This window comes from Falco peregrinus, chromosome Z (assembly GCF_023634155.1).
Source record: "Falco peregrinus isolate bFalPer1 chromosome Z, bFalPer1.pri, whole genome shotgun sequence".
Taxonomy (NCBI): Eukaryota; Metazoa; Chordata; class Aves; order Falconiformes; family Falconidae; genus Falco; species Falco peregrinus.
The window spans coordinates 60,041,239-60,068,682 of record NC_073739.1 but is presented as its reverse complement, the minus strand read 5'-3'; the positions used below and the strand labels follow the sequence as shown (position 1 = coordinate 60,068,682).

Here is a 27,444-nt window from a genome sequence, read left to right as displayed (position 1 = left end):
TCTCTCAGCCTTTGCTCATAGGAGAGGTTTCCACCCCTCTGATGATTTTTGTGGCCCTCCTGTGGTCCCCTTCCAACAGGTCCATGTCTTTCCTGTACTGAGGACTCCAGAGCTGGATGCAGTGCTCCAGATGGGGTCTCACCAGGGTGGAGTAGAGGGGCAGAATCATAGAGTCATTTAGGTTGGAGAAGACCTTTGGAATCATCAAGTCTGAATGTTGAATCCCCTCCCTTTGCCTGCTGGCCATGCTTCTCTTGATGCAGCCCAGGATATGGTTGGTTTTCTGGGCTCCGAGCGCACATTGCTGGCTCATGTCCAGTTTTCCATCCACCAGTACCCCGAAGTCCTTCTCCTTAGGGCTGCTCTCAATCCCTTCATTCCCCAGCCTGTATGGGTATTGGGGATTGCCCTGACCTAGGTGCAGGCCTTACGCTTGGCGTTGTTGAGCCTCCTGAGGTTCACATGGGCCCACTTCTCAAGCTTGACCAGGTCCATCTGCATGACATCTCATCCCTCGGGTGTGTCAGCCTCACCACTCAGCTTGGTGTCACTTGAAAATTTGCTGAGGGTGCACTCAATCCCAATGTCTATATCGCTGATGTAGATATGAAACAGTACTGGTCCCAGTACAGACCCGAGGGACACCACTCATCACTGATTTGTATCTGCGCATTGAGCTGTTGACCACTGCTCTCTGTATGTGTCCATACAGCTAATTCTTCCTTTTTTTTATCCACTGAATGGTCTGTCTATCAAATCCATCTCTATTTCAGAGAGAAGGATGTTGTGGGGGACCCTGTCAAAGGCCTCACAGAAATCCAGATAGATGACATCCATAGCTCTTCCCTTGTCCACCGATGTAGTCATTCTATCACAGAAAGCCATTAGGTTTATCAGGCAAGACTTGCCCTCAGTGAAGCCATGCTGGCTGTCTTGAATCTCCTCCCTGTCCAACATATACCTCAGCAGAGCTTCTGGGATGTTATGTTCCATGACCTTCCCAGGCACAGAGGTGAGGCTGACAGGTTGGTTCCAGGGTCCTCCTTTCTAAGCTTTTTAAAAATGGATGCAGTTTCCCTTTTTCTAGGCACCAAGGACTTCACCTGACTGCCATGACATCTAAAATATCATGGCAAGTAGCTTGGGAACTACATCAGCCAATTCCTTCAGGATTCTGGGATGCATCTCATCAGGTCCCATAGACTTGTGTATGTTCAGGTTCCTCAGATGGTCGTGAACCTGATGTTCTTGCAGTGGGAGGGACTTCACTCCCCTGTCCCTGTCTTGTAGTCCATTTGAGAGGTGTGGGAAGCAAGGCTGCCAGTGAAGACTGAGGCAAAAGAAGTTGTTGAGTACCTCAGCCTTCTCTTTGTTGGTTGTTCCCAGTGTGCCAGTTGTCTTCATTGGGGAGGCGCACTTTCTTTCACCTTCCTTTTCTGGTCAACATACCTGTGGAAGCCCTTCTTATTCTTTGTGTCCCTTGTCAAATTTAGTTCCAGCTGTACCTTGGCCTTCCTGACCCCATGCCTACACAAAAGGGCAATGTCCCTATATGCTTCCCAGGATTCCTGTCCCTGCTGCCACTGCCTGTTCATTTCCTTCTTGCTCTTTAGTTTGACCAGTGGGTCTTGACTCATTGACGCTGGTCGCTGTCCTTTCCTGTTTTCTTACACCTGGGGATCAAGAGTTCTCCCACTCCAGGGAAAGTGTCCTTAAAAGCTCTAGCAGCTCTGTTCTGCTCCCATGTCCCTGAGGGCAGTTTTGCATTGACAAACTCCTTGAACAGCTGGAAGTTTGCTTTCCTAAATTTCAGGGTCCTGACTTTACTCTTTGCTTGTGCCATGTTCATCAGGACTCCACCAGTGCATTGCATTATAGAAGATCATACAAAATGGTCAAAAGGGAAATACTTAGCTTTTTATAATTTTGTATTTCAGTACTTCTTTAATAAATGCTTAATAGAACAAATGCAAATGGACTGAAATCTGAAATTTTATGTACATACATTTTTAGATTTCCTTTGTAACTGATTAATAATGTACAGAACAGCACAGAACTGTCTCACACAAAGCTTCAATATTTATTTAGAAAGCTTGCTTCTCCAAGAGACTTACTTTGTCAATCAAGGACAGCCCTTGCTTTTATGAATCAATATAGAAACACAGGGAAAATCTATCACTGATTCAGTTGGGGAAAAACCAGAATATTGTCTGATCTGGGTTAACAATTTGAAAGAAGCTGCAGATGTTGTAAAATGGCCTTAGTGAAGGATGTATTGTCTCAAAAAGGTTACTTGAATCCCTGCTGAGACATTCTGAATCTGTTTTCCTTCTCTGCTTTTTCATTTTTTGTCATACCTGTATGTTCATATAAAGTATGGTTTGGTTAGTACATCTGTTCCATATATTTATGAATATTCTACAGTATGCTCCAAATAAACATGTGAGTGAAAGCTAAACTCCACAGAAGAAATGGAGAACTTCCAAATAAAGCTATGCACAACTGTCATTCTTTTCTCTCTCTCACTTTCCATTATTCCATGTTATTCTTATGCATAGAATATAATAGATCCATATTTGTGGACAATTTCACTTTAGTATGTGTCAAAGGAGTAAGATTTTCTATCTCTGCCCTAATTCATAGGAGAGTAACACCAGCGGGATTTACATACAGTATCAGAATATAGATATGCTGAATGCCAAGGAAGCCACACATTTTACAGATTTTTGAGTTGAAAAAACCCAAAGAAACACTAAAATCCATAAATGCATGTTAGTTATTCCAAATTACAATGGATTCATAGTAAGATATCGTATCAGTTGAAAACTAGTTGACTTTAAAAGTAGAAGGAAAGTTTTGTATCATAATTTTTTGCTCTTGCCCATACAATTTCCTGATCATCTTTTTCTCTTAAGATTTAGGAGGACCCTTAGATGGGCCTAGTGTTGCCTTCTCCTGTGCATGCAAAAAAGAAGGATATTTTTTTTTTTTTTTTTTGTGAAACAGGGTTGGGCATTACAATGGAAGGTTTTAGTATTGGGAAAAAAATCTATAAAATAGCTAAAGCTGGAAGATAGAAAGTATGCATCTTCAGAGCTGGTAAAGTTGAGCAGGCTGAGTCTGAAAGTAACTGTATCCGTTTGTCATGGATGTTAAGATTTGGCCATGGATGAGCATGTCAAATCATGTAAATGTCTGATGTGGAACTGCCTTGGAGAGCTCTTACTGCACTGTCCATTGCAGGTTTTTTAGCTCTTCATGCCAACACTGGAAGTAATAAGCTAATTTCCCCTCCTTTTGTAAGGGTGCTGAAAAATTGTGTTTTTCAGTTTCTTACAGCTCAATCTTGATCTTTCTTGTGCTTTCTTTATACATTCCTACTAACTTTATTTATGCCCTTCGCTAACATACATCTCTGGATACCTTCACGTGCCTCCTATGACCAGAATATCTGTCTCTTACTATACAGCATCTATCTTTACATTTCTCTTTAAACAGGAAGAAACACCCCCCCCTTTTTATCTGAACTTTGAACATTACTGCTGTGTGGAATGCTGCCTGTGCCCGCTCTTAGCTTTAATCTCTAATTGCATTTTCTTAAGTTAAAATATAGCCAGAGCCTTGTGTACATTGAAGTGAGCTGACCCTGAATTCTGTGTAAAGATTCCAGAGTTGCTTGAACTTGGTTGGGAAGAACCACAAATCTGCAGCAGTAATTTCAATCATATTTTAGAGTAAATGGCTTTAACCAACCACATATAAAAGCAAATAATGTAGCAACTGTAGTGCATGTCTTTCATCATTGACTTCATGTCTTACATCATTGTATTATATGCACTCTACGTGTTTAGCCTATACAGGATATTGTAACATTGCTGCAGAGGGCTGCATGTACTGGAGCACTGCACTGCTTCTGATGTCTTGCAAGAAGATATTTTATCAAATTAACAATTAGATAGAATATGTTGACATCTGATACACAAAATTTAATAACAGTTTTACTAGTTACATCTCTTTTAAGTCTGCTTTCTGTTTGCATTGCAACATTATAACACATTTTGCAATCAAATAAGCATTTGTAACAAGTGGCTCTTAAGAATGACATCCTATGCATGCTTTTCTGTCAAGTCTGAATTTTTGCAATAGTGTTCTTCCATTACTGTTCTCATAGGAGTAAAGAAAAAAGGTGCCTTCCATTACTTTTCTGTGCTTTTGATGTTGGAAACTCTGAAATGGCAGAAGCTTACCTTTTGTCAATTATCATAGCTGTCAAGGGAGTGGTGCTAACTTTGAAAATCTAGGTTGAAAGGGGTAAGTGAAAAGGCTTTATCGTTATTTATATATCCCCTATGGAATAAACCAGAGAGATCTGTATATATGCAATATACTATATTTAACAATGTTCACTTACGTTATTCTTTTCTATATCTAAGTACATACTAGAAACAGCTCCAAAGAAGTACAATAAAAAAGCTAGAGGATAAGTTATATTAAAAGCTCTTCTATTTCTGAATTACAAAATAACAAAACCTCTGGCTATTTCCTTCTTTCCCTGCAAATATTTCTTCTGTTAGGAAGAGTCTAATGAAAATTTTACATAGTTGCAGTTCCGGCTGCAAATAGTATGAATTCATATCTGCTGACTTGGATATATCACTTGATACTGCTATTGAGCTCTATTCCAGTGATTTCGATGGATTGAAAAAGCAAAGCCTTTGCTTAAAATGGTTTGATAATTATGTTTTACTGACCACAAATGGTTCACATTGACTAGGAGAGATAAACAACTGCTGGCCAGCAGTTACAGTTCATTAGAGAGTCAAAAGTTGCAGAAAGAAGGCAAACACAAAAAAATTAAAATGAAAAATGCATGCCTCGGGAGGAAGAATAGCTGTGTAGACAGTGATGCTGAGGAGTGGGACGGAGGTTAGGTAGGGCCTTTTCCTGCCCACAGGCGCGATTGCCCCTGAAGTCTCTCAGCTACGTTCAGGGACTGTGGGTGGCTTCCTGCGATTCTCTCTAAGTGACCTTGGATATAGCTTGAACTGTTTTAATAATTGTGGTGGTTTGAGTTTATGAATCCAGATAACTTTGACAAACCTGGTTAACAGTGAGCACTTGTACCAGCCTATTTTAGGGACTGTTGACCTCTTATGTGATCTGAGAGCTTTTAAATAGCTGTTTAAAGGGTTTTTTAAAATTATTTTTATTACTTTTTAAATTACTATTTTATTGTTAATCCTTAAATTTGTTTAGTCAGAGCCAAAAGATCACATCTGCAGCCTAAGGTAAATGGAGAGAGGCTTTGGGGAAACATGGACCTGAAGGCATTGACAAATTTAATCACTTGTTCAGTAATCCTGAGACAGGCTTGAAGATGGATTTTTGAAAAATTAGTAACTCCTTTGCCAAAGTGGGAACAGGGGTAATATGGGACTTCTGGACACACATATACGGGTCAGGTGGTGGTTACTCAGGAGCGTGGAAGTCCTTATGAAGAAGATAAAACTGCAACTATAATTGTGGAGATGGGGGGAGCACACTACACAGGATGCCAACGTCCCCTCTTGTCTGACCCTTGTTTATCATGACCCTGCCCACCTGACTGAAGCAGCAGAACTTTGCTAATGCACGTTTGGACTGGGCAGGCTGATGGAGGGTCATGTGAGTGGTTTGGTCAGTATTATGAAAGAGATGATAAATTCTGACAAATTGCTTGGCATCAGGGATGACAAACAATAGCAGACAGACTCCTCTTGCAAGCAGAGGCTGAACCGTAAAGTGGATTCACTTTATGGCTTTTATCACTACATTAGACAAAGAATTTGCAGAGAATCGAAAGCAAAATGTCTTCTGAAAATTTAAGGATTAATTTATTTCTGAAGTGTGGGTGTACTGGGAAACTCTTGGCCATCCAAGGCTAAAGCTCTGTTTATAGTGAAATGCTGTCCTTGAGCAGAAGAGTCTGATAGTGCATTAAGGATTTTTCTCCTTCTTTCTCAGTGTCAGGAATGAAAAGGGAGACTAATTAACCTGTAAAGGATAGAGTTTCCAGGATAAACTTTCTAAGGAATGATCATCAAACACAAACCCATCAAAACCAAAAATCAAAATGCCCACCAAGAGCAAAATATGAAATTTGCCTATTCCTTTGAAGTCTGCAGTTGTCTATTATACATATGAACAGCTCCCCTTTGAAAGTGCTAATAGTTGTATTTGTATATTTGAGGACTGAATGTAGTCTGTAAAGCTAGGTAGTTACCAAGAGGAGAGATTTCACAACTTCAGGATTCAGTAATTATGATCAAAAGTTGCAGAAAGTTCAAGGATGATGATGTTGGAGAAACTTTGGGACTTGCCAAGAGGAAATTGCTGGTGACCTTACTGAACTACCACAGTTGTCTTGCAGGCATATTGCAGAGATTCAATATGGGAGCAATTAGAAGAGGACATGTTTTGGCACGTAGACGGGAAAAAAATCATCATTAAATTAAAAATCTTGAGTTTAAGTGTTCCTTCTTTTCACTCACTTCAATGTAGCATTGATGTGACAAAATTAAGGAGGAGAATATTAGGCATGCTGTAAACAGTAGGTTTTTTTCTGTTTATTTGAAGAAAATAGGCTCAGTTTTATCCAGCTTAATATAATTTTTCTTAGATTCAGCAGTGTGTTATTCAGCCACTGATACCTGTCACCCAGTAAAGATGTTTAAAGAAACCAATAACAAGCAAAAAATTACTCTGAAATATTCATTCAGCAAATACGCTTTCTGCCATTTTCCCACCTGGAAAACATAATCCATTGCTGAAAGACAGATTTAAAGGGAAAGAAAATTATTGATGTAAACTTCCATTTCTCTTCATTACCTGTGTTTCTATGTCACCACATTAACTTACCAAATAGTTCCTTTCCTCTGCTGTAAGCTTGATTGCATTTAACAAAAGCTGGGGTGGCTGTTGGGAGAGACTTGAACATCGCTGAATGTACCTGTACAAGACTGAAGCATTTTCTACCTTGTCCATACATGCTTATTAAACCTATCTGTTTTGTTTCATTGTCATCTGTAGGAGAATGAAGTAGCCTACAGGAGACAGAGTAGTTGCAACACATCACAAAGTAATTAATGTTTTTTGTCCCCCTGAAGTTTAAGACTAGTGTTATAAAGAACATTATTTTCTTTACTCTTTTATTGATGTATTTGGTTTAGACAATTGTTGGATGGAATTTCAGGTTTTGTGGTTTATGTGTTTGGTATATGAGTTAGCTTAGGGGCAGATACTTCTAATGCGTGCTGCCCTTTTTTCCAATGTCTCGTGTGGCAAGTAACAACTAAAGAGTTTTGTTTCATTTTTATGTCTTTATGCCAGCAGACTTCTGTTTCTTTCTTATAGTGAACTGAGCACTTCTGGATATATTCTGGGTATAGCTAGGGCCCCAAGTGATTAAAAACTCAAGTCACTCCTCTCAAGCAAAAGTGATGTGAAAAACAGATGTAAATCTGTCCAGTTGCCAGAATCAAGTCACAGTCTGCACTGTGTAAAGCCAACGCATGTGCCTACACTTACAAAGAAAAAAAGACATCTGGCTCATAGTGCATGAAATATAAAAGTCGTAGACACGCAGGAGGAGTTGGGTTACTGCTGGATGACCAAGGCTTAGCTGAAATGCTCCTGACACTCTGTGGTGGCCCTGACACTCCTGCTGTTAGGGGCAGACTTCTTAATTCCTTCTGTTGAGGTTTCTGCTTTTCCTGGGCTGGTTGGAGCGTTTTGACACTGGTCAGTTTTCCCTGGCTGCCAGCAGCGTTACTGGAAGGTGCCCATCTGCACCGCCTTCCTGTGCGCGGGTTGGCTGGTCTGTCACAGTCCTCTTCTTCCTCCCCAGCCTTGCTCCTGAAACCTTTCCCAGCTGTATCCTGATGTGCTAAACCACTTAAATTAGCTCCAGATTGCTCTGTTTATTGCGTGCCGGAGAAGTGACAGAAGGCAGTTGAAGCAGTGCTCCCTCAAGTAAACACCAAGGAAAAAGGTGTACAGGGTATTGGGATGGAAAATGTGTTATCTGGGCAGAACCCTGAAGCTTTAATGCTTGTGTGTTAGATCTTTTGCCTCTGCTGTTTGCACGGGATTCTGAGGTTTGGCCTGGAAATGTGGGTTTTGTTTTTTCCTTTTTAAAGGGGGGGGGGGGGGGGGGGGGGGAGGGGAAGGTGTTAGGTCAAAGTAGTCATTTCTTCCCTTCCCCTCAGAAGACGAAACTGGAGAAAGGTGCAATAGTGATCTCTGAAGGCTGGCAGCCTTCCCTGCGGGCCACACACACCCTAACACTTCTGCTGCATCTGAAACCAGGGATGACTTTTCTTGTTACAAGGCTCTGATCAGCAGTAGACATAAAATTTTTCTGCCAGCCTGTCCTCACAGCTGAAATTGGATCCTCTTTTCTTACCTTACCTAAATATATAGCCTAAAATACAAAACCAGCAGGCCTGAGGTCAGGTATTTTCCATACAGCTGGAAGTATGGATGCGTTAGTTTTGGCTGATTGAACAGGGTATCCATAAGCACAGTAACAATGGGCTGACTTGCTGCCTTTTTTGCTCCAAAAGCTGCTATAAATATGCCTCCTAATTAGATCCATAATGTTTGGATCACAGCGCTAGGTTTGTTCTAAGAGAGTCACGCTGCTTCCAGAAGCAGCGGAAGAACCCCAAATGTATTCAAAATAAACTTCCGAATGCTTTTACTGAATAAAAACACCTAGATGTTGCCAGCTATTGGACAGTCTCTGCACTTAGAAAACTTAATGCTTGAAATGCAGTGCTTCCCAGCATACTTGTGGTCATTTGTCAGTCCTCCTTTTATTGAGTGTCTGCCTACCATATGGACATATCTCCTCTGTTTGGTAGGGAGAGAGGGGGGGATGCAGCTGGAAACTAGACAGTCTTCTGAGTTGCATCTGCAGTGCTGCTTTTGAATGGAAAGAGGGAGTGTATAGGAGGGGCCTTGTCGTTCCTTTTAGCATAGAGAAGCCACCCTACTTTCACTCTCACCTTCACAAAGCAATTAATCTCTTAATCAGAAGCAAGAAACTGGAACAAGTGCCAAGAGTTATTATTGACCCTATTTCCCCTTCAAATGTTTTGTGCACCTATTTCGTGCTAGATGATGTGCAGCTGATGGCTTTAGTATGTTGGCAGCCTCTAGTTTCAGGAGTAGCAGAAGCTTAAAAGGTTCCTTTTCTCATTATTTTGAAGGTGCTTTAATTTGATAACATATTGAAATGCCCAAACCTGCATTATAAAATAATTCAGAGTTAGTTTTTTTTCTGGTCGGTACTTACTTGAAAAAATACCATGTGGTTTTAGACAAACCTTTCAAACAGAGCTTGGCATGGTTTACATATCAGACGGATGTGTGCTAGATCAGCTTACTGCAGGGGCCCATGAGGAAAAATTAAAGGGTATGGGAGTTTTCTTTTGGAGCCTCAGAGAAATTCATCAATTCAAAAAAGTAGGAGCTTAAGCACAGGTGTAAAAGAGAAAAAAAGCTAGGGCATGCCAATGTTGGATTTGAAATGTACAGTAGATACAGTAAGAGTATTTGGCAAGTATTTTGTGACTGTTTTAAGGAAAAAAAGAGACCTTGGTGTTTGTAGCCAAGAGCCAGAAATGTTAGGCTAGATCTTTACAGACTCTAAGGGTTGGTTAAAGTTATTAAGCACTAGTATATGGTAAATGATTAGTGATTTGAGTTGAGATATCTGATTGTATTTACATGATCCTAGATGCTTAAATTTAAGTTTCTTCTTACTTTCCACTTGCAGATATATTACTTCAAATGCTTTCTTTGTGCTGTGTTCTGAATAGGATAAAAAAGTGGTTGTATAGTCAAAGACTTTCTTGGCACACGGTACTTTACTTTTTTTCTCTCTCTCTGTTTGGTTTGTTGGTTTTTTTTATTATTATTATTTAAACTGATTCCTAATTGAATACTTCCTTTAAATTTTGGTTGGTTCTTTCTTTCTTTCTCTGTGGATATGCAACTTATGTACACACATATCTGTTAAACTTCTGGATGGCTAGTTTTAAAAATAAACCTAGATAGCCAAGAGATGTTCTGTATTTAAATTTATTAACCTCATTATCATAAAATTTTTTGCATGTTGATTGTATGTGTGTGTGTCTGTGTGATATCACGCAGTTTTGGTCTTTTGTTTTGCTAAATTTTTTTAGGCATAATTTGTTGTGCTGTAAGATATACAACCTAAAACAGCCCAGAAGTACTTATCCTGTTGGATTGCTGTGCTGAAAGAGGGTTTGGAATTTTTTTAATTTTCCGTTAAAGACTATTATTTTTCTTATAGGAAGTAATTAATTGCTGCTGTACTTTCCAGAGTTACTGTTGTAAATATTTTCCGTATTCTTGGATCAGTCTTTGTTCCACAAATGCTGTAAACAGTTGTTAAACTTACCGTGATGATTAGGATTACTAGGGGACATACTTAGGATGACAGTTCTGCCATTTAACCAAGGTTGTATAATACGTATCACAAACTTGAACTCTCTGGGTTTATCATCTTATGAGGATGGAAGGTTGAGGATAAATAGAAGTTAAGGACAGTGTATGTAAATGCTGCATATTTTTGTGAGTATTCTCACTGTCTAACACAATTTGCACACTCAATGTAGGCAGCAAGGGTGGTTTTTTTCTTTCTTTTTTTTCTTTTTTTTTTTTTTTTTGTAAGGAGACTTTATGGGTAGATCCTCATTTGAACTCAGAAAATACAAAGATTGAAAAGAAGTACTGAAGTTAAAACTGCTTAATAACAGCACCAAATACAGTCCTGGATGAATCTGTGGAGAAATTCCAGGAAGCCCTCTCCAAGGCGCTTGTCTAGAACGATTTGCCTGGCATGTCAACGAGACTGCAGGGTGTAGCTCTGTTGTGGTCATAAGAAGCATGCAGCAACCTGAGTGGTCACAAGGGAGACAAAAAAAGGATGCCCTGTTAAAAAAAAAAAAAAAAAAAAGTTACTTTTCTATAGTATAATTGAAACAAGATCCAGTTTTAGAAGTAAATAAGCAGCTATACAATGAGGCACACTGTTGCTTTTGAAAAAAATGCAAACTCATTTTATATATTATTTACCATGTTTTGCTTACCCACTTCAGTACTGTGTAAGAGCTGGTGAAAAAGCAGTGAGGGAAATCTTTAAAGCAAAGACCAGTTTCTGGCCTATTTTCAGAGAAGATAGTACCTCTAGCGCATTAACGTGGGGCAACATCTTGAGCAGAAGCTGCTAAGACAGCAGGTGCAGGTAGTAGAAGTTGCAGAAGGGAAGTTGCTTGAGCCACTTGTCCACATGCTGAAGAAAGTGTGTTGGCCATACTGTACTTAAGTGCTCTTTGGAAAATGTTTTCTTCCCCTACCATCCAAAAAATAAGCACAAAGCTCTCTATAGCTTTTGAAATAAGTTTTTCATTTCACTACATAGGCAATAATTTTTTTGTACAACTGGGGGAGATTAAGCTTACTTTCTTAGAAAACTGGCTTTATGCAGTATTAACAGGACATGCCTCAATTTAATTTCTTTTCCCAAAATAACTTTTGAGCCTGTTGATCAATTTAAACAATTTTTCAGAGGAGTGAGCTCTGGTATGTGAAGATTTGAGACATCTGTTAATGCTGTTAATATTGCCCCCTAGTTCAGTAACCACTGTGGACTTGCCTTAGCAAGGAATGCGCACAGGTGAGAGATAGTTATGATCCTGGGAAGGATATTTGTCAGAGTTCATTCTTAAGACAAACACTTCTGCCTGTTTCGTTTTTCTGTTGTCTAATGAGGTATAAATCCCACATGAAGTTTTTCCCACAGTTCAGTGTGGGTTATCTCTGTAGTATGAAGCAGACTGTTGCTTCAGTTCCAGGGTAATTCAGTAAACGTAAGTCCCTCTGAAGACTTGAATCCATATGTGCTTTACTAGTTATTGCTCTCAGAATTGTTTTATTGCTGGGTGTGTTGTTGTTTTTTTTGTTTTGTCCAACTGCTCTTCAAAGAGGTTTTAGTCATTAAACTGTTTACTAGTTACCTACATCCCACATCACTGCATATATATACTGCCCTAGTCAAAATGTTTGGCAGCTGGCAACACTTCAGAGAAGTGTTTGGGAGAAACTGAAGGGCCTTTCTGTTTAGTTTTGTTTATTGATTCCTTTAAGAACTCCTGCAAAACATCTTTTACAGTTTACAAATGACAGATTTAACAAATTAAGCCCTTTCTCATGTATATGACAATGAATATGAATTACAAAAGCAGATGTTTGTGAGAAAAAAACATTGGCCTTCATTTTAAAAGGTATATTCAAATGCACAAGCTTTGCTTTGCTTTTCTTTTGCTTATGTTGAAAGGTTTTTATTGAATTAAATAGATTTTAAAAATCTGTTTTTCTGAACTGATTTTCTATGTGGGAAATGTGTCCTGTTTTCATCCAAAATCTTTTGGGAGGGAGGTAATATCTTTCTACTTGCTCCATTAAAGTATCTTAATGTTAACAGCTTTGCATAGACTTTAAGATGGGTGAGAAAGTGATTGGATTTAAATAGGTGTAAGAGAGTGAGAGAATGTAGAAATAGCCGTCTAAGATTTTTTTTTTTTCTTAAAGGCATGTTTGGGTAGTTGCTAGAGTTAGAAGTAGAACATTTGATTTCTTTGCAGATATTTTAATTAAAACAGAAAACAAAAGTTCTCACTTCAAAATTTTATTTTGCTATAGCAATACATGGTATTTACTGAGGGTCAGCTTTGCCAGTACTTTAAAAAGTATTCAAGGGGTTAGGGTACTGTGCATGACTATTTTGAAGACAAAAGTTATTTCATCTGGAGAGCTTTTTATCAGTCTGTGTTATCAGGATACATGTCCCACAGATACACTGGTATGGAGAAAGTAACATAAACTGTGGTGGTGTTTTGGGTTTGGAAGAACTACACTGGGTTTGGGGGTGGATGGGTGGGGTTAGACCTATGAATTTTATTAGTATCTGTTCCAATGAAATTATTCAGTGTGGCAATCTGGGGGGTGGGGGTGGTGTGGGGTTTTTTTTTAAGATATGTTCAGATCTTATCAGATTCCTACTCCTTCAATACTGAAGTCAACACAAAATTAAAAGAGAATTATGGTACTCACATGATTCATGTAAATTGGCAGAGAATGATATTAGAGATGAGCCTAGCTTTTGTACTTAGGGACTCTTTTGACCAGTTCCTGACCCTCATAAGTATTTACTGCTCTTAAGAAACTGTTCTGTCTGTGACCACATGGTTCCCTCCAATCTAACTATTGCAGGCTCCATCCCAAGTGCTTACAACTGTCAATGAGCTTCCTTTTCTCTTTAGGATTTTTGCTTTCCCTTCCATGGTAGGAATGACATCTCTTCCCAAATCAGTGCAGTATATCATTGGTGTTTGTGATAAAATTACTACATTATAAAGATTTCTCCATAGTCTACAAGGCTTATGTTAGTTCAAGGGTGCACAACTTTGACTGAAACTACATTTTAAAGTAGTCAGGATGCTTCTGTCTCTCTCCTTTATTCCGTCATTTTGCCATTTACTCTGCATAGGTCTTCTGTGCATTTTTTGTGGTTGTTGGTAATGCCTACTGCAAACTCTGTTTCAGCCCATTCTTGTATATGCGAGAACGTCTCTCCACAGTGTTCTCTTTCATTGTCACAAATTTCAGCTTGTAGAAAAAAAAAATCTGTCAGAATGGCAAAAAAGCATCCTGGTACCTTCCTCCTTAAATAATACACAATGATTGGAGTGATAAAAATACTGTGAGAAAATAAAGGTAGCTAAACACATATCAAAGCAAGCCAAACCAAACAACAAAGCTCTTCAAAAAGGTATGATGCTTCCATTTAAGAAAGCAAACAAAACTGAATAAAAATTAGCTAGGTAATGCTTATGCCAAGTACCATAATTTCTAAGTATATAGCCTTATTCTCTCCCCTTTCATCCTTTTTTTTAGGGACAAGCTGGTTTTATGATTTTTCTGATGCACATAATATGTTGTGGGTACTACTGAAGTCTAAATTATGAAGATGTAATTACAAAAATGGTTCTTACAGATAGGAAAAAATACGCTCACTACATTTTCCAGACTATTTCCCTATTATTTTTAATGAAAGTCACATTTGATGTTCAAGTAGAGGAAAGAGAGAATTGAAGTATCATGCTTGAGGGAGGCTTGTGTTTTCAGCTGAAGTAGCAAAGCTGAAGCTTTAATAATAAGAAATGTTACAAGCCAGGGCCTCCAGTTGTATGTACCTTGATTCCAAAAGCTTTGCTCTGGAGACTGTCTGCTGAGATTAGGTATTAGGATGAGTCATGGAGAGAAACAGTTGCAAAAATGTCAATAAATCGTTCAGGAAATACTGTCTTCAAGGGGATTTAGAATTGGATATGAAGCCAGTGTAGAACATGAAGCAAAAGGGATCCTGTTTGTCTCTTACCTAGGTGGGTGTTGTGTGTTTTAAACTATTGGGGGTTTCTATATGGACTTTGGAGTTTGTTCCATATTTGAGAAACTTTGCTAAAATAGCGTGAGGAGTTAGTATTGGGAGAACATAAGAGTGGCTGTACTTCCACAGACAAAGGATCCGTCTAGGCAAGCATGCCCTCGCTATGACAATGCCTGGCAGCAGATGCCTAGGAAAGGGTATTGGGTATTGGGACTCATTGTGCCTTTCACAAAACATTATGTGAACACTTTCAAATCTTCAACAGTTTGTGGCTGAAGAAATTCCTGAGACAGAGGTAATGTCTTTTAATGTAAGAACTATCAGGATGTTGGTTTTTTGTTTGGTTTTTTTATCTTTAACTCTCCAGTGGCTTTTTGGACCCATCCAAGCTTTTAGCATGCATCAGTTCTATGTGTGTTAGGGGAAGAGTATCTGAACACACACAGAGCAGGTATCCATTTTGTCTCTTGCTGTCTAGACGTACCCTGGTAGGTAAGACTGACTAGAACACCAGTTACAGTCCTGCAGTGGTTGTTCATGCATGCCTTTCTGCCACGTCTGCACCTCATGCAATCAGTGGCTTCTTGTTTACTCTGTGTGTGTGTGTGTCCCCTTATTATTTAGTGATTAGCTTAATATTTCACCAACAAAGACTCCCTTATGATCTTTCCTTATTATGTAACTTTCTCATCTTTAACAACTGTTGGTATTTGAAGACCTGCTTTAGCCCATATAGAAGTAATTATCTTTAACTTTGGAAAATGGTATCACTTACATATAAACTGCCAGAGACACATCAGCTCTGTTCTGCCTACCTAGAAAGGAAATAAACTTCAATAATCAAAACAGAAAACAGAAACCATTCTTTTCCCTCATTCAACACTCTCTTGATAACTCAGTAAAGAAACTAAGCAGAAACGGTCTTTTGAATGTGAATTCCCAATGGAGAAGGAAATACTAATGTCCTAGCAGTGTGGACATGAGAAGTCAAGTGGGATGAAACTTGTTTCATATGTTGGGGTTTTTTTATTATCAGAAAAGTCATCAAAACAAGAAAAAAAAATCCCCCTTTTAAAAATTGTCTGAATGCTGATATAACACACGAATTTTTACAGGATATATGTTAGAAAGACTCCTTGTCTCAGGGAATTTATTGTGTAATGAAACTGGCACAACGTGAATGTCTTCAACTCAACTACAGAAAGTAAAGAAAAAATATAATAAAGATTTTACTGTAACCCAGGCGGAAATGCACACTTTTCTCTCTATATTCTTCAAAAAGACAGTCTACTACTGTAATTTCCTTGCTGCTTTGTTGCTGATATTCATATCTTATGTGCTAGAATTAAACCGATATGTACAGTAAGTAACCTCTGATACAAGGAAGACATTCAACATATTAAGAATAACTTAAGAATTGATCCCACTGGATGTTGAAACTGTGCTCTAATGTAGTGTAGATAAGATACCTTTTACTCTTAAGACCATCGAAGGTTAAAAGCTACTGAAAGCTGTGTCCCGTGAGTACCCCTGACAGGAATTCCTGTTTACATTAAGAGTAGAAGGAATTGTTGAAAGTCCTTTTTTTGGGTTTTGTTGTTGTTGTTGTTTTTTTGGGGGGGAGTGTTTTTGGGTTTTGTAACTGGCAACTACTTAAATTCGCAGATCTCACTGCTCAACATTGTGTGAGAAATACTGGTAGCTAATATTTCGTTGCCTGCATTTCATATTGAAGACAATAAAGCTTTTTATTTATTTTTGACTGAAGAGTATTGGGCACACAAGCAGCTCAACTGGAAGCTAGCTGGCCCACAGAACTCTTAACACTTTTCAACTCATGCTGTTTTTGACAAGTGCTTCATTTAGCTTAGGCTTCCACCTTTTAACATCTTCACAGAGACATGCACTACTTTATTCTTTCGTAGAACAAAAAGGGTCTTCTGTGTACAGTAGAACGATGTTCACAGCGGGGGTTTACATTCATCCCTAATTAATGAAATAGAAAGGACATAATTTTATTGTGTTGTGGTTACAGTAAAGTTCTTTTTTAAGGTGTGAGACTTGTACTTCTTGTTTCTTCTTCAAATTCCCATTTTTAAAATCAGAAAATACAATGTAAACTTGTCAAATTACAGTGAATGTCAGTTCAACAACTAGTATTTGAAAGAACTTCAACCTCATTAAAATACAGAAAAATTATGCTTGAAAGAATTGCCATCAATGACTCTTCTAAGATCTTTACAATAGATTCAAACAAGGAAAACTGTACAGCAGTACTAAAAGTAACTTCACAGAATCATTAATTCTGTTAACTTCAGGAATCTGGATTTTATTCTAAGTGTGGAAGCTTGGCCAGAGATACCTGAGCTATCTTTAATTCATGTAGATGTTTCTGAGTTACTGTAGTCACAACTCAACTATTTCTGTAAAGATCTTACATGTTCTCATCAAACACAATAAATCTGGTATATTTCTGAGTCACTTCAACTGTTTTAACTGGTTTCAACTCGTTTTGTTAGGGCTTTCTTCTTCTGCCTGCAAAGCTGTCTGTCCTGTGTGACATTACAAATCAATATGGCTGCCTAAAAATCTAGGGAAAAAATAGTTCTAAACTGGGACTATGCGTGCTCTCCTGTACACTAGAATAACAGTTTTCCGTTATAACTATACCATACCACTTTGGAAAACAGTGTGTTCTGAGTACTAATGATGCATTGATAGCAACTCTTCCTGGTGCCTGTGAAATGGTTGGAACTAAGTTTTTGAAGTCTTTGATTCTGGAAGCTTTGGATGTCTAATGATTTTTAGAATCAACATCAGAGGTTGCTCTTAACGAAGGCTTGCTAAATCATTGGCTTGTGTGATGGTATAACTTCTACCTAGCAGTAACTTTTCATTGTAGTAATTTTTAAGACTCTGGCAAGAATCAACATATGCTTGTTACATGCTTTGAACATGTGACATGTTGTATGAGCACTTAACAGCACTATGCAAGTACTTGCATGACACACCAATATTGTGAAAGTATTTTTTTAAATGATTGAATAAATGTTGTGATGAGGATTTTTCCGTTTCCTTCTTGCCAATAGTTCCTCTTAATAACTTTTTTTCCAGATAATGGAGGACAGACTTTGGCTGGTGGGAATAACTGGCCACTGAGAGGAAGAAAATGGACCCTCTGGGAAGGAGGAGTGAGAGGAGTAGGCTTTGTTGCAAGTCCTTTGCTGAAACAAAAAGGTGTAGAAAGTCATGAACTCATCCATATCTCTGACTGGCTGCCTACGCTGGTGCACCTTGCTGGAGGACATATCAATGGCACTAAGCCTTTGGATGGCTTTGATGTTTGGAAAGCTATCAGGTAACGTGCATGTCATATCATTAAGTTAGCATTCTGGTATGGGAAGAATTTAATGAGCCCAGAGAACAGAACTGGAGCAAGGTGCAGGGAAATATTACATCTTACTTTCCCTGAATAGAGGGAAGGTATGAGTGCAGTTATCTTTGCTGTGTGTGAGAGAATTATCCAGGTTGCAAATCAATACTGACCACAGATGCAGAACTGCCTTACAGCTTTAACTTGGTATGTTGAATTTCTTTGTAAACATGGTATACTTTTTCAGAAACACTCTGTGATCCAGAAGTATGTTAACTGATGTTGCACAGCACGGAGTACAAGTTAGTAAATTTTATGGACCCAGTCCTGCTCTCTACAGATCCCAGTTGAGTGTCTCTGCAGTATGCGCCTGGAATTGGACTTGTGGGAAATCTGTGCAAACATTAAACTCACTGAGCATGGATTTCACTTTGATGGTTTGTTTGCTCACTACGGGACCTGTCAGGCTGGCTCAGAGTGTATCCATTTGAACAGGTCCGTATCATGCTGCCTAGTGTCTCAACACGCCTGTGAGATTGAGTACAAAAGTAGACCCGACTTGGTTCCTGAGAGGCCATGATGTTCGGCCTGATTTAAGCAAGCTGGAGCACTCAGGAGGATGCTTAGATGGCTGGAAAAAAGCAGCAGCTTAGCTCCAGCTGGGCTGACACTGAGACCAAGCTAATGACTTTTACTCGTCTCTGTCTGTGCACCTCTCATGCTGTCTCCATTAACTGAGATATCCCAAACCCCATTAGTTCAGTTAATGGAGAGTCTTCTGTGCATTCAAAGAAAAATGAGTTAAATCCTGTACATTTTTCTTCTGGAAAAGAATAATAAAATAGTATCACAAATGCTGGATACTGCAGGCTCTGGGCATATCTGAATATGTGCTTATTACTGGAGCATTGGGCTCAGCAGAGTAAGTAGAATAGAATCTAAAAGAATAAATTTAATAATTATTAACTGGTAAAGGTGATTTTTTCACTGGAACAAACAGTCAGAAAAAACTCTGGTGTTGCCCCTTTGTGATATCTTCAGTCAAGGCTTACACTCAGTCAGTTCTTATCTTTCAAAGCTTTTCTTCTACTAAAATGTATTACAAAGTCCTTAAAACCCGAGTTTCTGCAGAATTTTAAACTTCTGTGACCAACACTAGGTTTTGCAAAAATTACGTGGTGGCACTGGTTTATATTACTTTGTTTCTTCCTCTGCTATGCTGCATGTAATGTATACATTGATGGGGCTAAATCCTATTGTCTGTGTTCTTAGAAATTATATTTATGTTAGTAGGACTTCGAATATAGTTTTAATGCACATAAGAATCATGTAGGATGGGAAGTTTAATACTGGTAAAGCAGAAAAAAAGGACTACCAATTCTATTTCCTACCTGCTGTTCATTTGAGAATGAGTGTTTTGTTTCTTTTGGTAGTCTTTGTTCTGTTTTTATAGCAGTCATACAATGTTATATTAGTGTGTTATAACCTTTTGTCCCTTTCCCAGGGTTTCCACCCAGCTTGCAGAAGAAATGTAGCTATTTATGTAGTAATTGCTCAATTTTTTGCAATTTTCTACAGAGTGCATTAAAATAAGTACTGATTTTTTTGTGTCTCAGCATCCTATACTGTGAATTACCAGCATTAATTCCTAAACAAGTGGGTTAGGGATTAAGAATTGAAACTGAGAAACTACAGCAGGCAGAGCTGAGTTTATCTACCTGTCTCTGTTTAGCCCTATATAGACCCTGAAGTCAAAAAGAAAAACCCCAACCCAGTCTTGCGCCCCTGCCCTCCTCTCCCCAAACCAGACCCTATTTCTTGAGTTTAGAATCGTTTTATTTGTACCTTTAGTAGGATTACCTGTACTGAAACTGCTAACTTTGATTTCTTTCTTAGTGCTGCCTCTGTTTCTTGGGAGTTATGGGATAATTTTCTGTACTAGCTGGAGTTTGCTGAAAGCTCATGGGCTGGTGCCCAGGTATACTGTGTGGCTCTTTTCCAAGTGGAAGAAGATAAGGATGTGTATAATTGAGGGCAGGGACCATTAACTGCCAGGAAGGAATGGAGACTCCCAGCCAGCCAGAGAAAGTAAAATGGTTTACGTGCTGCTGTTACTGTGGGAAAACAGCATCAGCAAGATCCTGGGCTACTCCTAAACCACAGACTTCTCTTCCAGCTACTAGAATTCCTGTCTACTTCAAGTTTAGTTTCAACCAGGTATTCCTTGTTATAGGCTTCTCAGATCAGGTTATTCAGCAGGAGAATTGTTTGTGGGGAAGGACAGGTACAGCTGTGCATCCCCTGCATGCTCCTGGCCTGTGAACCTTCTCTCTTTGTGGAGGGACTGAATGCGGTGTTCAGTGGCACTGCTATGGAGTAGGTGACCACCAATGGAGAGGAAAAAAGTCAGTTTTTGTGAATTGTCAGGCTGCTCTTTGGCTGACCTTGCAGCTAAAATGTCAAATTTCACATGATCTTCTCATGTAATCAGGAGAAATGAATGTATTAAATTTCATGATCATAACTCAAAAGGTCACTTGAATATTGGATAGCAAACAATGAAGGCACAGTGCCCTTTTGGTGACGTCTGATGGAAAGTTCAGATATATTGCTTTTCTTGGACCAGATGGCTCATAATGAGTGAAATTATAATTTGCTAAGATTCTACCTCATTTGAAGAAAGGAAATTAATAACCAATCAGTGTTACATCTGTATTTTTTCAGTCCAGTCTAATACAAATAGCTGCATATACTTGTGATTTATTTTTTTCCATGGACTTCAGTCCTGAGCCTACTGTTTCATATGTTCATAATCAAAAGGAAAAGGGTTATAAATTTGGAACCTGATTTAGGTATTCAAAAGAATATATGGGACAATGCATATACTCTCAGAAGTCACAAAATTATTGGATCCATTCTGGTATCTGTCTGATATCTGTTTATAAATGATCAGTATTTAAAGGATGTGTTGTTAATATGGTATTTATGTAAATATAGATACGATATATTTTAATATATATTATATGAAAAGTATATATAATATATAATAACAAATATAAATTATATAATTTAGAAAATATATAAATTACATAATTTTAATACAGATCACAATATAGCTAATGTAGATGTTAGATATAGATTTTGAAATCCTAAGTATAAATTCTGAGATACTAGACCAAAATGAAATTTATGCCATGTTTGGTAGTCCAAATTAGTAATTACATTAACATAACACTGATTAATAAGTTTTTGTAGTAAATAGAAGTGCTGTAAATGTGTATCCTACTGTTCATTTCATGCCTCCTCTACTTAATTTTGACTTGAAGAACCAGAAGAAAGTTAATGGTTAGGAGCGAAGATGTTTAGGAGGATGAAAAAATGTTCAGGAGCACATTTCTTGTGGACAAAAATACGTTCTTTTGCATTCTTTTTAGGTTACTATAAGGTTCTTTCATACAGTGCATGAAACTGAGGAAACAGAATGTTCTTGCTCTCATTGCTTAAACTTCTTTTCTAAGGTAAAAATTTGCATGCTACTTAAAAGCTCTTTGACAGGGACTTTGAACTCAAAAGCTTGTCTGCTCTTTCCAAACTGATCTACTGACCTAGTAGTGTAGGAAATACTGTTGCAACACTGTATCAATGAGAGACCTAATAGAAGAGGAATGTGATTTTATTTAAACTAGAAACGGAAATAAAGCAGGCTTTGCTGCACTCTCACAGTCTGACACTCACTCACCAAAAGGGGTGTGTGTGTCTAAAGGAGCCTGCCCAGGAGCCCTGCACCAGGGTAGGGGTTTTCAAGCCATCCATTTGGCAGCCAGGCACCACGATGCTTGTGGCAAGATGTTGGGTGTAGGATCTCTTGTGATGGTGCTGAGGTGGGGGAACTCCAGCTTCTGAAGTTCTTGTAATACCTTCTGTGTTATTCTGAAGTTGGTAACCATTCACAGTTTCTGGTTGTGCCGCCTTGTACCCTTTTGGTGCTGCTTCTCTGTCCTCCACCTCTGTGAGTCACCAAGTGCCATGACTTTTGTGTCCTGATGTCCCTGTCCTGTGAAACTGGCTTAGATGTGTTGGGGTCTTGCTGACCTGCTAATCTGGACATTGTTAACACAGGCCGTTATGAGAAACCTTTGTCTGCTTTGTGTTCATGCTGTTGTTTCCACATGCAGATCTTCCCAGTCTTTCTCCATTCATACTAGTCTTGGCCTTTTTGATAACTTTTTTTCACATTTTTCAACAGTAAAATATTGTAGGCCACCAAAAAAACCTTTTGCATGCAAACTTTTGCTGCAGTGTATCTTTGAACCAGTAGTTCCTGAACTTTTATTTTCCTCCAAGCACCTTTGGAATGAAATTTAACTTTCCCTTTAATATCTCTAATATCTTTAAAAAATAACTTAGGATGCTATCACTGTACCAACCCATTTTTGGACATCTATCAGACCATTCCGATCTCAGGTATAAACCTTCTACATGAATCGTATTTTTTAATGCCTTAGATTGCCATGAGTAACACTACAATATAGCTGAAACCTCTAAAACAATGTACATGTTAGAAATTATTTCTGAAAATACAGTGATAATATCACTAATATATTTTAGAAAAATAGTAATGGAGATTACCAAGAACAATTAATAGAAAACAATACTAAAGTACAGCCAGTCAAGGAATATAAACTGTACTGCATGCTTCCAAGTGTGTTTCAAAAGGCCCTTGCATTTCTAAGAAACATCTGTTCTCAAGATGCTTGCTACTCTATTGAAATTGAGACACTAGGCAAAATTATTTTCCTTATGTAGAAATTTTGCCTGATTAATATATTATTTTGATACATATTTTGGTTTCAAGTACTGAAGATCTGGTATGCCTGTGCTCAGAAAAAAGGATTTTATTTTGCTTTAACAGAGAAATGGAAAACCACATAGTGGAGCACATGAAGCAGTATGATAGGCATTGAGAGTTTCAGGACAGAATGCCGTCAAAATAACTAATATTTATTCAAAGCTTGTTAGCAAGCATAGGCTTTCAGGTTTTACGCATACATTTTGCAGGGAAAATTTCAGGTTTATAGTTTTGTAATGTTGGAAATATCAGAATTGATTGGATGGGGTAAATGAAGCAAGATCAATTTTAGTTCTTATGTACCAAATGGTTACATTCATTTTAGGAATTAAACACCTGTTTGAAAAAATTTTCATTGTTGTGGTATGAATTAATGCTGAAAAAAGAGCAGTCTAAAGCTGAGAATAGTATTTATTTCCAGCATGTCTGAAATACAATTATTTCAGGAAAGCATGTACTGATATGACCGAGAGAAATACAACATAGGGCAAGGTTATAAAGGCTTAGATACTGCTAAGTGACACTGAGGATATTTTTGTGCAAGATAAACATATTTACCCTGAAAAACCTTGGATTCCTTCCCAAGGACAACTTCTGCCTATTTAACAACAACAATAAAAGTGAAAGATGTCATGTAGATGTTTGTTCACGTTCACTAAATAGTAATAGATCTTTCTGTATGTTTTAAAAAGATTGCAAAGCAGAAGATAGAGTGACGTATCTCATATCTCAGCATAAACTAGCTGATTCTCATACCAACTCTGAAGTTTGTCCATATACTTTCATCAAAATGTTCTTACATAGGGGACTTTTTTTACAAAACAATACCTTTTAGCTGCTTAATTAAATAGTCAGTCAGACATGGTAGAATAATAACCAAACAAAAGAATAAGTTCTTTATTTTTAGGGAGAGGAGCAACATATTAGAATATTAGAGTAAAAAATAAATATTCCAAAATTAGAGCACTGCAAGATATGGTTACACTGGAAGCTACTAAAACACAAAAGCAGGATTCCCTAGAGAATCTTACTGCTTACTTATTCTAGCTCTGTTGGTCAGACTATGTTCCTGATGCAAAATATCCTTGGCAGAACATCTGCCAAGGTGAATCTGTTGCTGAGGCTGTGTATCTTTTGCAGGGACTAAGGTCAGCATGGAGCTCCATAAATGGAAGGGAGCACAGGGAAAGGGAACTCAGCTACAAGTGTAAATTCTCTACTTGTTGTCCCCTGGACATTGTGTCTTTCTTCCTGATAGCTTTTACTGTCAGCCGGCCACTTTCTTCAACGTACAATGCCACCATCTTTTCTCTGGCTATTGTTTTGTGAACAACGTCTGCTGGTTATAAACCCCTGTGCTGTGTGCAACAGAATTACTGGAGTAACACCCGAACCGAACAAACAGGTCAGAACCAATTAATAGTGCTACAGAGCTTAATGCAGTAATGCCATAAGCTTCAGGGAGTGTCTCTCGTGATTATATATAAACCATGTTTCCAAGTTGCTAGTACCAATATTCTGTCCCAGAAAAAAAAAAGGATTCAATAAAAATGACAACTGCAGCATGAAAAATATTAATGCAGGTGTCATCTTTACATTCTGCGTTCTACTAGCTGTGCGATAACATTCATAGCCATATTTAGTGTGCAGTATCCACTCTCCACATTAAAAGCCATAAAGGAAATTACCTTTGATGATATGGTAGTAATACTAGTCAGCTCGAACAGCATGAATATCCTCAGTTTTGACTTTCTACCTACCATGGTACTTATGAATATTGGGTGTAAAAACAGGAGAAGCGCACAGAGTCAGTTACTTCTTTCTTCTGTATTTGACCCTGGTGGAAGATACTAGATTATTTAGCATAGCTCTGACGTTTGCATTCTTTTAAAAGGATTCTGAAAAATGTAGATACTGTTCAGAAACTGCAAAATAAGAATATGTCCTCAAGTAGTTACTACAGAATCATTCACATGCTATAAATTTGCATCCTGGTTTAACTTGTGCTAACTGGTTCATGTTACTGTTACCTGTGAACAGACGGTGAAAGGCACACTTGACCACTGCTGTAAATGGAGCACCCAGAGACAGTAAGAATCGATTAAAATGAAGATAAAATTTGGTTAAATAAGGCCAGGAATTCCTTAGTTAAGAGTGTGATAACTGTAGATATTAGGGGTGGTTAACATTTCACGCATACTTTGGGCAAAACATTTTTATGGCAGTTTTTATACACTGAATTACTAACACTGTAGGTTAATTATTTTTCTTCCTCTGTATTAATTGGAAGGCTGTATTACCTGTATTCCTTTAATCTTTCGTCCAATCCTCCTTGTTAGTTTTCTACTTATTCAAAATGTGTACTATCCAGAAATTATTTTAAAAATGGAATATAACAATATTCATTTTAATCAGTTGTTACAGAATATTTTCAATTACAGGTAAATATTGTGTAATTTTGTATTTTGTGTTTTTTATATTAAAATCACAGTTATTTTGTAGGTTTCCACTAAGATTTATATTACCTTTTTATTATTATTTATGATTTATTTATTCTTAATGTCAAATAGTTTAGATGTTCTAGTTGAATTTTTTAGTCTCAAATGAAGCTCCTTAACAAAGAAAAGAATTTAAGGTTTTTGGAAATTTCTAAAAAATCGTGTTAGGTTTGTGCTCAAATAATAAGATATTGTTGTGTCATGATGTAGCCAAGGTTCTTTCTAATTATGTCTTCCTACTCACATTGCCTTTCATAAGGAGTAAGTTTCTTTTACTCAGTTTTTTAGGACTGGGATTTACTGAACTCAGAAAATTTATGAGTGAGTTCAAAGGCTCATTCCATACCTATGTAGCCAATGGCTAGGAAAAGAGAAATGATTTTCTTTTCCCCGCACAAGAAGGTTCAGAGTATTAAATAATCCTTGTGACCTCAAATACAAATCAGAGGTGGGTTTCTTGAGGGGTAGCCAATGCCTTTTGTGTTTTTTGAGGCACCTAGCCAAAATGCTTTTAGCACTGGTTCAGGTATGCAGAGAGCATAGCAAGTGCCATGCCAGCCTATGTTGTGAAAATTGATTTTTAAAGTTGATTACTGTAAAACCCTGCTTTGGTAGGGCCAATTCTGTTTTGGTGGGTTGACCTTGGTTGGATGCCAGGTGCCCACCAAGCCACTGTATCACTCCTCTCCTCAGTAGAACAGAGGGTGGAGAAAATAAGATGGAAAAACCCCTTGTAGGTCAAGATAAAGGCAGTTTAATGAAGCAACAGCAAAAGCCACGCACACAGAAGCAAACAAGATGTTATTCTCTACTTCCCATCAGCAGTCAGTGTTTGGCCACTTTCCCAGGAAGCAGGGCTTCAGTACCTGTAGCAGTTGCTACAGAAGACAAACATTGTAAATAACACATGCCCACCCTTCCTCCTCCTTTCTCTTAGCTTTTATGTCTGAGCATACGTCATGTGGTACGGAATATCCCACTGGTCACTTTGGGTCAGCTGTCCTGACTATGTCCTCTCCCAAGATCTTGCCCACCCACAGCCTGCTGGTGAGGTTGGAGAGACAGCCTTTAATGCTGGGTGAGCGCTGCTCAGCAGCAGCCAGAACCCCGGTGTGTTATCACCAAGGAGGGCTGCAATGGGGCTCAGGCAGTCCCAATACGTCTATCTATACTCTGTAAACTTACGAATAATCCCAGTAAACAGCAGTGAGGTCAGGGAAGGCTGATGGGGGCAAAACCTGTTGCTACTAGGCTGGAAAAGAGCATTCAGGTTAAAGTTGATAGCAATTAGTTTATAGTTATGAGCTCATTCTGTATCAGGATGACAAAAAGCCTTAAAATAAAACATGCAGAATCATAATGAGCTGCAGAAGGAAATTAACATTTCATTTTGAAATCTCTCCTAGTGAAGGAAGACCTTCCCCCAGAGTGGAACTGCTGCATAACATAGACCCCATGTTTGTGGATGACTTCCCATGTGAGTATGCTACGGATTTTTCAAGACTCATGAAACACACAGTGGATGTTCTGAACACTCCTTGTTTTCCTTAAGTGAAGTATTTCCTTCTAGGTGAAACAAAATTGAGTAGGATGCCTTCTGCTTTTAAGTAAATAGCTTTAAAATACAGAAGCAGCATCCCCCGGGTGCTGTGTGCTGAATCAGGATCAACACTTGCTTCCTATTTCAGAGAGCTCTGAAGCACTGCTGGATAATGACTTAAAGCACTTTGGGACATGGAAATGTTGAGGAACAGCCATGTGCCTGAGGTGCGCAGGGAAGCACACTGCCAAAAAGCCCTGCAAACCCTATCTTCAGTGCTTCCCGTTGACAGGTAGCTCTGAATGAACAGCTGTCCCTAACATATCTTGATACATCTATATAATATGACATTGCAAATGGAGTTTGTGAGAAGCTGAGTGGTTCCAAGCCTTGTGATTGCTTTTGTTCCATAGTCACATAGTTTGGATCTTTAATGCTATAATCTCATGAACTGGAGCTTAAGTTTGCCAATTCTACAGCTCTCTGAGCACTATCTGTTTTATGATTCAACATTATGAATTTGCTAAGGACTACAAACCTCTCAAGCAGAGATTTTTTTTGTACAGATTATTGGAACAGGTCCTTTCCAGTGTTTTTCTAGCATTTCTGTATTTTATTACATGAAGAAGTAAACTCAGGCAGAGGAGAAGTAGCGCAGTGGGGACA

The 27,444-nt window shown here is 38.3% G+C and overlaps 1 protein-coding gene across 1 annotated transcript in view; it reads left to right on the top strand.

Moving 5' to 3' along the window:
* The window catches only part of ARSB (arylsulfatase B), a 67,379-nt gene that overhangs the window by 16,033 nt on the left and 23,902 nt on the right, over positions 1–27,444 (top strand). Inside the window, exons 5-6 of the mRNA XM_055791569.1 lie at positions 17,633–17,876; positions 26,645–26,715. Of these exons, the coding sequence (XP_055647544.1) occupies positions 17,633–17,876; positions 26,645–26,715 (315 nt within the window). The remainder of the gene's footprint in view (positions 1–17,632; positions 17,877–26,644; positions 26,716–27,444) is intronic.